The sequence below is a fragment of the Mirounga angustirostris genome, unplaced genomic scaffold (genome assembly GCF_029215605.1).
Source record: "Mirounga angustirostris isolate CCGP_5_RB_7025 unplaced genomic scaffold, mMirAng1.0.hap1 SCAF_1, whole genome shotgun sequence".
Taxonomy (NCBI): domain Eukaryota; kingdom Metazoa; phylum Chordata; class Mammalia; order Carnivora; family Phocidae; genus Mirounga; species Mirounga angustirostris.
In genome coordinates, this window is record NW_026991709.1 from 136,887,425 (window position 1) to 136,897,779 (window position 10,355).

The following is a 10,355-nucleotide window of genomic DNA, read 5'->3' on the forward strand; positions in this document are numbered from 1 at the left end:
TATACCTGTGGGGTGGAATAGCTTTAAATGCTCCAAGTCTTAACCTCATCAAGATTAGGATTCTTCAGGGGCGCCTGGGTGGCTCAGTCGTTAAGCGTCTGCCTTTGGATCAGGTCATGGTCCCAGGGTCCTGGGATCAAGTCCTGCATCCAGCTCCCTGCTTGGCGGGAAACCTGCTTCTCTCTCTCCCACTCGCCCTGCTTGTGTTCCTACTCTCGCTCTCTCTCTCTCTGTCAAATAAATAGATAAATAAATCTTTAAAAAAAAAAAAAGGTTAGGATTCTTCAAATAAAATTTTAGTGAAGAAAAAAAATGGGAAAGGGTAAGAACTTACCCTACCCGATAACCAAAACAGTGAGAAAAGCAGGAGGAACAAATAAAGCAAAAGACAAATTCATCTATTGAAAGAACATCAGTACAGAATCCGATCCAGATATGTATAGGAACTTTGTGTATGATAAAGCTAGCATTGCACTAAAAGTTACTATATGTAAATATAGGGGAATACTTCTAAAATGCTGGAGTGAATGAAGAGGGCCTTTGTACGTAAGCATGACATCAAACCAGAAAATGTTAAGGAAAGATTGACTTACTAAAAATTTAAACTTGTGTATGGCAAGGGCATTATAAACTCAGTTAAAGGACAAATGATACACTAAGAGAAAGTATTTCCTCCGCACATAATGGATAAATACTGTTATTCTTAGAGGTGCACTGAATTGATGTTGGCTGAATACTGAACAGCCAGTGTTAAAATCAATGAGCAACCTAAGGCAAGGCTGATTATTCCTATCATAAAATGATCCTCTTCCATACAATAGTAAATATGAAATTTTATTTTAAGAATATAAGTAATATTATAATTTTAATATTAAAAATTCAGGATATTTGGATTTTGTCATTATGACGGAGCAATATGATTTCTGAGCACTGCCAGCTACTAGATGGCTCCTGTGCGTATTTGCAGAGTACTTAACTGGGTGTTTCCCTGGATGAAAAGCATGAATCAAGAGGGGGAGGCTTATTTATCCAGTGTAGGTTACTGTTCATGGAGATTCTGCTGTCGGATCAGTGAATTTTCCTTTTCCTCTAACACTTATAATAAGGGGAAGACTTACCTTCTCAGCCCCCAGACTTGAAGATCTGGCTAGTGGTGGTGGTGCGTGTCACTGAAGTGCTCCGTGAACTGAAGCTGTGTGCAGTGCTTAAAGAAAACACTTCCTAAGTATCTAAGAAACAAACATAAGGTTTTTTCCCCCTCACGTTTTAATTTCTAATATTTTTATATTGGCTTGCTGCTTCCCACAGTCACTGGACGTGCTACTTTCCCAGCAGCCATTGGTGGTTACCTTTCCCATCCGTCATAGTTTATGCAGCGGACAGTACTAAGACCCGTTTTGTTCCAGCAGCTTTTTCACATGGTAGCTGCTCTTCCATCTCACTTTGAACATTTGTCTGAATACCTGAGACAGCAGTTCCAAATTATTCCCTTGTATGCCATAGTGTTTATCTTTGGCTGAAAGAGATTTTCAGTCCCAAGTTACATTCATAATGCTTACCAATACATTTTAAACCAGTGTTCAGATAGTAGCATTGAGTACAAATGATGGTATCGTGCCTATTAAATATGATGGCAACTTACAGGATCTTTGATCTCCACAAGTTAAGTAAAGCTGGAAATGACATCAAAGGAGGCATCTGTCTGTTCAGTCTTCCAAAGACTAAAGCAGATTTTGGCTGAATACTGAGGCCAAAGCTAAACTTCAGTGCATGCTTGATAGTTATAATGTATAAAGTGTTCCTTCATATTAGTAGGGAAAAAAATGGACAAAAGACATGAACAAACAAATCACAGAGAAAGAAATATAAATAGTGAACAAACAGGAGAAAATGTTAAACCTTAGTAAGGCATCAAGTTAAATGCAGTTACAACAATGACAGATTTTTTTTGTTAATCTAACAAAAAAATTAAAAAGGTAATGCAGTGTTGTTGAGAATGCTCAGAAACAGGGTAAATTGTACATCCTTTGAGTGAAGGCAGTTTGGCAGTATTTACCGAAGTTTAAATGTGTGCTCTCTGGTCCAGCACTGTTACTTAGAGGAATCTACCCCCAGAAGTATTTAACCATGTGCTCAAAGATTTATACAAGACTGTAATACTAGTTGTAATAACAAAAAATCAGATCAAATTTACGTGTGCATCAGGAGAGGAATGACAGACTGCTGAATAACCACAAAGGAATGCCCTGTGATTATTAAATATAATGAGCTAGGTCTATTTGTACTGCCTTAGAAATGCAACTGCAATGTATTGTTACAGAGGAAAATGCAAGTTGCAGGATGTTTTTTTATGTGATTCCCATTTAATTTAAGCATAAATAAAGAAAAAAGTATGGAGGGATGGATGAGTATCAAACCGTTAACAGGGTTACCTTGAGATGGAAGGGGTTTGGGGATGAAGGAAATTAGAGGGAAGAAGGTAATGTTTTTTACGTCATATGTACTTCTTTATTATTTGAGTTTATTATATATGAGCATCTGTTACTTTTTTGTTTTATAAAAGATTAAAGAAAACTAAGCTAGACCAAATCACCAACAAAAAATTTCATGAAAGACAGAAATGAGCTACTTCACCTCATTACAAGGCAGACGCACGGAAGGCCTCCAGGGACTTGATGGGAAGCTAAAAGAATGGTGTTAATCACAGGCATAACTGAACGGCTGGCAAAGCGGTCACTTACAGCCTTGAGGAATCCAAGAAATGGCAAAGTGCAGAGCACAAATTTCAACAATAAAATAATTTTTTAAAAAATAACAGGAGAAAGTGAAAGAAAGCTGTCACAATCACTATCAGGTCCCTTTCTCTGATTTGCTGATAATTCACATCTAGAGAAGAAACTTCTGTGATGAACCAACTTACAGTGCTCGTGCTACACAGGGACACATGCATATGGAATAGCTGCTATTTATGGTTACTGTTTTGTGTGTGTTCCTTACTTACTTGTCTTACGTTCTTCTGTCCGTACTTAGATCCACACAGTAAACAGAGTTAACAAGAGGGAAACAGAGTGACAGGCAGAGTCCTATGAGGCAGGATTTTGTTTAGCACTAGTTCTCCAGTACCTAGAACAGAGTACGGACTCGGTAAATATTTGTCAAATGAATGAATGTGTAGGCTTCAGCCCAGTGGGAAATAGGGATAAGTAAACAGACAACTAAAAGGCAGTATTCTCAGTGCAGTGATAGAGGTAAGAACAGACAAAACAGAAATGGGACGCCTAAGACTGCTAGGGAGCTCCTAGAAGACCTCCCCAAGGATGTTGTGCTTGAGCTAAATGTTGAGAAATGAGTAGAAGCCTTCAAGCAAAGGAAGCAGCAGAAGTAAAAGTGCAGACCTATGAAAGAGCAGGGCTTGTTGAAGAAGCTGCAAGTTGTTTTTTCTGGCTGCAAGCATGGGGACGGGAGGCTAGAAAGATTAGGTCTAGACCAAAGATCTTGGGAGCCATACTAAGGACTTTTGGATTTTATCTGAAGAGAATGTCTTCATGAAGACAATCAGATTTATATTTTAAAATAAAATATGATGCATAAGAACACTTAGTTGCCAGTCTTTATTTTGAAAATAATAGCAGCAATTTTGTATATGCATTACAAGAATTAATTCATTTAATTCTTACAGCATTCTAGGGAGTAGTTATTGTCTCTATTTTGTAGTTGAGGAAACTGAGGCACAGAGAAGTTAAGTAATTTGCCCAAGGTGACTCCGTTACTAGTGGAACTGAGATACACACCCAAGCAGTCTGTATCCAAAGCCCATGCCCTTGTCCACTATTCTGTACTATTTTTTGTTTGTGGTTTTTTAAGAATATATATGTTTTCTTAAGAAAAGGGAATCCAGGGGCGCCCGGGTGGCTCAGTCGGTTAAGCCCGTCTGCCTTTGGCTCAGGTCATGATCCCAGGGTCAAACCCCATGTAAGGCTTCCCACTGAGCAGGGAGTCGGCTTCTCCCTCTCCCTCTGCCCCTCCCCCTGTTTGTGCTTTCTCTCTCACTCGCTCTCAAATAAGTAAATAAAAATATTTTTTTTTAATAAAAGGGAATCCAATTTTTTTCCATGTAATTTTTCCCATATCACCTACCAACCAAGATAGAATGTTCTTTGACCTTCCAAATAGAATAACTCCGCAGTTCAGTAGTCTGCCTGTCTTTTCCACTCCCTTCTTGCCATATAGCTGCTGCTTATCCCCTTTAGTACTGATTCCTCTCTCCCCCCTTTTCTGGACAAGCTTTAAGCCATTTGGCTTCCAGGGTACCAGCCAGGAGAGAGGCAAGCCTAGAGATGAAGTTGCAGGAGTCGTCTGAGCCTTTCTTTTCCAGAATCAAAGGTGCACAGACCACAGATCTTAAAAAAATGGGAGAGGGAGCAGAGTACTCGGTATGATCACCTTTTACTCACTTGCAAATAATCATGATGGTTATTCAGTCAACAAGCACTTACTAACCAGCTTCTCTTTGCACCTGGAACTGTGTAAGGAGGCAGAGGTGAGACAAGGAAGGAGAGAGTGGTGTGCTGCCCCTTGTCCATGGTCTTTCAGTCTTACACTTCCATTCAGGCTAGGATTTCATAGCTAGTATTGTGTCAACAAAAATGAAGGCATTTTTGTTAAACAGGTGAGGTGATGTGGTTTAGAGGTCTAGTTAATGAAGAGCATTATATACCAACTCTCACTCCCATGATTTTCCGTTGCCCATGCTGTAAATCCTATTCCTCAGCTTCAGGGAATCTCTAATATATGCAGCACTGGTATTTGGGAGAATGAAGCGCTTAAAATCATCCAACCCTGTGCTGTAAGCATAAACATGCTCCTCTTTTCAAAAATTCATATAATTGCTGTGAACAAGGCAAAAAATGTAGAAGACTTAAATTTTAATTTACTTATCCACTGATAAATTTTGTGGGTTTTCTTTAGTAAGAAGAAGAAGACTGATAGAGGATAATATCAAAGATCAGTGAAGATTTCGGAAAGTAGTAATAATGTGAAAACCCAAAGTAATAATGTGGAAGCCAAAAGGAATTTTTTCCTTCTTTTTTAGAAAGAAATTGTTAGAGAAATAAGCAAGTAATTTATGTTTAGAGACTGTTATTACATCCCTGGCATAACTGTCCATGAAATATGAAACCTGTGTAAGAAGATTCATCTTTACTTAGGTTCGTAATTATAAATACACTACAAAAAGTGTGTTTTATTCCATTAAATTCACTGTGATAGTCATTTGCTACATATATATTGCATAGTTTTGTTTTTGGTGTTCTAATGGTATTTTGCTTTCCTTTTTTTTTTTTTTTTTAAGATGTATTTATTTACTTAATTTATATGAGAAGGAGAGAGAGAACACGAGTCAGGGGGAGGGGCAGAGGGAGAGAGAGAATCCTCAAGCAGACTCCCCAATGAGCACGGAGCCCAGTGCAGGGCTCGATCCCAGGATCCCGAGATCATGACCTGAGCCAAAATCAAGAGCTGGCCACTCAACTGACTGAGCCACCCAGGGGCCCCTATATTACATAGTTTTGGTTGACTGACAATCTTAACTTTTATTCAGCAAAACATTTTAGCACTGAGACCTACTTGGTTAATAACATGTGATTTTTAAATTCCTTCATTTTATACTTTTATGTTTTTCATTTATACTTTAAAAATTTCAGATTTGCATAAATTTGTGAAAGTGTATGCACAGTAATGTTCCTCACAGCACTGTTTATAAAGCCAAAAATTGGAAGAAACTTAAATGTCTCTAAACAAGAAGTTGGTTATTCAGGTGAATACTAAAAATGATGAAGTAGATTTGTAATTATTGATATAAAAAGTTATTTGCCATATAGTGAGTTTTTAACATTCCAAAAGTAGACTATAATCTTTTTTTAATTGTGTGTTTAGAGAAGAATTCCAGGAAGATATAAGGCAAATGTTAACAGTACTTCTCTCTGAGTAAATTTACAGATGGTCTTCACTTACAGTTTTCTGTCTTGTGTATTGTTTGAGGCAGTTTTAATTAGTAATATTGCTTTTATAGTTAGCATGTATAATTTTACAGGTGGAAAAATATTCTTTTTAAAATCAAACTTGAAAAGGTAAAAGGACTCTAATGAAAGAAATCTAATCTTAATTGTTTAAGCATACAAAAAAATTTTGCACAATGCATGTTAATTTTATCAGTGTTCTAACTTGTTTTGAGATTTTCCCCCCTTCTTCCCCTACTGAAATAATATTAACACTTGATTGTAACACCTTTTCCCACCCACAGCTTCCTGTTCCTTTTCCTTCATCTGTCCCCTTCTTCCTCCTTTGAGCTGAAATGACAGACCTGTCTTTTTCCCCGTCTGCCCACACTGTGAGGATACAATTTAAGGCAGAGCATGAACATCACTGGTCATTCTGACACTAAGCCTGTCCTTTACCTCAATCAGTGAGTTATAAAGCACAAATGGATCTTTAGTGCATTTCATTAATACAGATACTGTTCAATTAAACACCTGTCTTGAGTGACGTAGACTCTAGTTTTTGAGGATACCTATTTTTTACTCAAACTTTTGCATTCTAGACTGCCAAAAATTGGAATAAGATGATTTTTTTTTCAAAGGTGGAGAAATGTGACTCAGACCTCTCTTTGGCCCTTTAGACTAAAGTCATTACTTAATCTGAACTGAAAAACCACATTTTTTTAAAGTATCTTAATCAGATTCCAGGCATTTGGTATTACTAGTTTAAATCTTCTTGAACCTGGTTGATTTATGTGATGGTGTCAGTTTCAGCATTTGGGCAAGTGAAGGAGAAGCACAGAGTGAGCAGAGAGGCAAAAGTTCTGAACAAACCCATATACTGGGTAGTCTGTTTAAATTGTGTGTGATATAAGTGAATGTAAGAAACTGGCCTCTCCCTAGAATAAATGTAACAAGCTTAGCACAAGTCCAAGAACACATGAGCAAGGTGTGTTAAAATGTGAGCAGCGTCTTGTCATTCAGAGAGAGGGCTTGGAACAGCTTCAGCAGTACCAGCCTCAGCAGATGGTTAAAAGATGGTGTTTCTGTTGCACCTCTAATACTGAGAAGGTATGACCATGAGTATCTTACTAGGTTAGTCTCAGAATCTTCCCACGTTATAGGTTGTATTAGACCACAGGCACACTTACTTACTTTTTTCATCTTTAACATATTGTTTGCTAATTTTGGTTCCTTCTTATCCACTAGATCTAATACACTCAAATTCTCAACACCAAAAGCAGAGGAAATAAAAATCAGGGAAGGAGTGAAGGTAGAGAATGAAGGGAAAGGGATGCGTTCTGGGACCCCCAGAAACCTAAAAAAAAAAAATTTATTTTTAATTGCTCTGATTTTTTTCCAGTCCTATCTGGGTGGAAAGCAATCTTCCAAGCAGCGCATGGTGGGCTCTAGGCTCAGTGTGTGTGGGCTCCTGGCTCTACCGCTTATCTGTCTTGGGTGGGTGACTTACTAACCCCCCTAGTGTTTCAGTTTCCTGATGTGTCAGTTCCTCAGAGTTTTATGGCGTTAGTATGTTAAACTTTCAGGATGTGAGTATTAGCTATTTAATATCTACCGGTATTTTTATAATAAAGAGCTATATGGATCTTGATATTTCCAAGTTTGGAGGAGGAAGTAGACCATCTTCCCCGTTGTCAGTGGTTCTTACTAAGGTTGGTGTGTTCGGCTGAGGCTCCTGAAGCCTCCCCCAGTGTAGGCAGTGAGGGGTGGGAGCGCCACCACCAAGGGTCTAAGCCCCAGGGTAGAGGAGTTGGCCAGGCCATCGGAACCACTTCCCAAAGAGTTCTCCGTGAAACAGCGACCTGAAGACAAGCGGAGGGGGGTGGGAAGTGTGCAGTGGGAACAGGGAGAGAGAGTACGACCTGTCAAGAAATGACCAGAGCCATCAGTAAAAGGGCAAGTAGATGACTCTGTGGGCAGCCGGTGTGAAAAGTGATCTGTCACTGGCAGGTCATTTACAGGTCTTTGCTGAAGTGACATTGTTACAGGTTAGAACGGCAGCTTCCTGCCACCTCTGCATCTACTCCTTGATCTAGGGTTAGCTTTCCGGCACTCCTTTCCCCCAGCTTTGAAAGAGGAAGTGCTGCTGGTACTTACTGACTCCTGACTCTGCTTCCCTTCCAGCTGACCCTCTGGTGGGCAGCATTGCCACACAGTACATGACCAACAGAGCAGAGCACGACCGGATGGCCAGACAGTGGACCAAGCGGTATGCCACATAGGGGCCTGCTGCTTGCTGCCCCCGCCGGACCTGTGCAAGCACATTCACCAAGTGCATCAATAGCCCTACCCACCCCTCGGGACCTCGGTTCTTATTTTCTTATTTTTATTAAATTCTGAATCTTTTTCTGATGGTATGTCATCCATCCCCCACTCCTTTCTCCCTCCCTCCTCTTCCTCCTTTTCCTTCTCTCTTCCCTCCACCCCCCCCACCCCTGCCTTCTCAGTTTATTTCCTTTTTTGATTTCTATTAACTTGAAAGATTTGGGGTTTTTTTTCCCATCTTAACATGGAATGGGAACTTTTGTTTTCAGTGCAAACAATGTTGGATCTGTAATAGTAAGAGCTTTCTTACAAAGCTTTGTATTACTGTGTGGTTTTGTTTTTTGTTGTTTTATTTTGATTTTTTTCCTTTTATGTGATCTTTGGGAAAACACGAATTCAGAATTATATCTCATTTCTACTTAAATGTAGTGCTTAGGGTTAATTTTTTGTACTGAAGTCTTTATTGGTGGGTGCATGCTACTGGGAACAAGTTTTTTGTACAAAAGCTTCAATCAGAATCACTGTGCATTACTGAGACTCTGTTTATCACTAGCCTTCTGTCCCCCACACAGAAGACTGTTGGATTGAACAAAATAATATGTATTTTGATTTACTTAAAGTGCTTGTAAATTTCTTAGGGACCTGCCACTTTTGACTGTGGATCAGTTGATGTACACTTGTATTATTAAAGCACTCAATAAATCACTGTGGCTGATAAATGCACTTCTGGTAACCCAGTGTTTGCTTTGTATCCTGGTGACCAGCGTAGCCCTATGTGCAGCAAGGCTTGTCTAATTCAATTACAGATTCAAATTTATTTTTCATCTAAAACCGCTAATATTTCTTTGTAGTTGAGTTGCTTAGCATGTGGAATTTCTCCAGCTGTCAATAACCTGACGATTTTACAGTTCTTTCAGATCACAAATACTTTACATATTAGCTGGACATTACTTTCTCATAGACATCCCTTCTGTTACAACCTTCTTTACTCAACAGTTAAAATATGGGACTCCAAAAATACTTTCTAGTGAAAGTCAAGTCTGAGCTGATCATTGTGTTTGAGCACTTTTGAATTTATTTCTCTCCTTTTTTCCTCTTAAGATTGTTACAGTGATTACCCTTGAGTTTTGATTTGGGTTTTTTCCCATAATTTTGGTGGAAGAAGTAAACTCAATTGCGTCAGTCATGGTCAACACATTCACTGACGAGGGTATGTCTGTCTGGGTTTGACCTTCCGACTATTTTACGTATGTTTTGTTTTTTCTCCATAATTTTAGTGGAAGAAATAAACTCAACTGTATCACTCATGGTCAACACATTCAGTGACAAGGGTATGTCTGTCTGGCTTTGACCTTCAGACTATTTTAGGTATGTAGCTATAGGAGGCAGAGGAAACTTGTATGTGGTGCAGTTTGAAAAACATACTGATATGCTGATCGAAATTCAGGGTTCTTTGTGTTACAGGGCATATTGGAAACTCCTGCTTTCACTAATTACAGTTACAAGCCCACCATACCAGTTGGTCTCATTTAAGGAACATCTTTACTACTAAATAGTGGGATTTACAAATGGAAATCATTCACCTCTAAATATTTCTGATTCAAATTTAAAATCTTTATTTGAAACATTTTAAATATCTGAGTCAAAAGATGCAGGTTTTTGTGGTTAAAGAGAAGTCCTCAAGAAAATACTGTTCAAATATTGAAAAGGTAACTTTTAAACCAGAGTACCTAGGGGTGTTTTTTCTCTTTTTAATAATGACTTTACTGTTCATTTTATTTGAAGACATTTTCCAGCATACCAGAACACCATATGGTCTCTGTTTCAACTACTCAACTCTATGCTCGTAGCAAAGGGAACTACAGACCATACATGTGAATGGGCATAGCTGTGTTCCAATAAAACTATTTATCAAAACAATCAATAGCCAGATTTGGCCTGTGAGTTGTAGTTTGCCAGTCCCTGATATATAGAACACTATAGATGGCGGGGGGGGGGGGGGGGTCAGATGTGTGTTTAACATCTCTTTCTTTT

The 10,355-nt window shown here is 38.8% G+C and overlaps 1 protein-coding gene across 1 annotated transcript in view; it reads left to right on the forward strand.

Annotated features, from left to right (window-relative positions):
- Positions 1 to 9,042, forward strand: part of UBE2E2 (ubiquitin conjugating enzyme E2 E2) — a 373,034-nt gene extending 363,992 nt beyond the window's left edge. Inside the window, exon 6 of the mRNA XM_045903879.3 lies at positions 8,181 to 9,042. Within this exon, the coding sequence (XP_045759835.1) occupies positions 8,181 to 8,278 (98 nt within the window). The 3' untranslated portion in view covers positions 8,279 to 9,042. The remainder of the gene's footprint in view (positions 1 to 8,180) is intronic.
- The last annotated feature ends 1,313 nt before the right edge of the window (positions 9,043 to 10,355 follow it).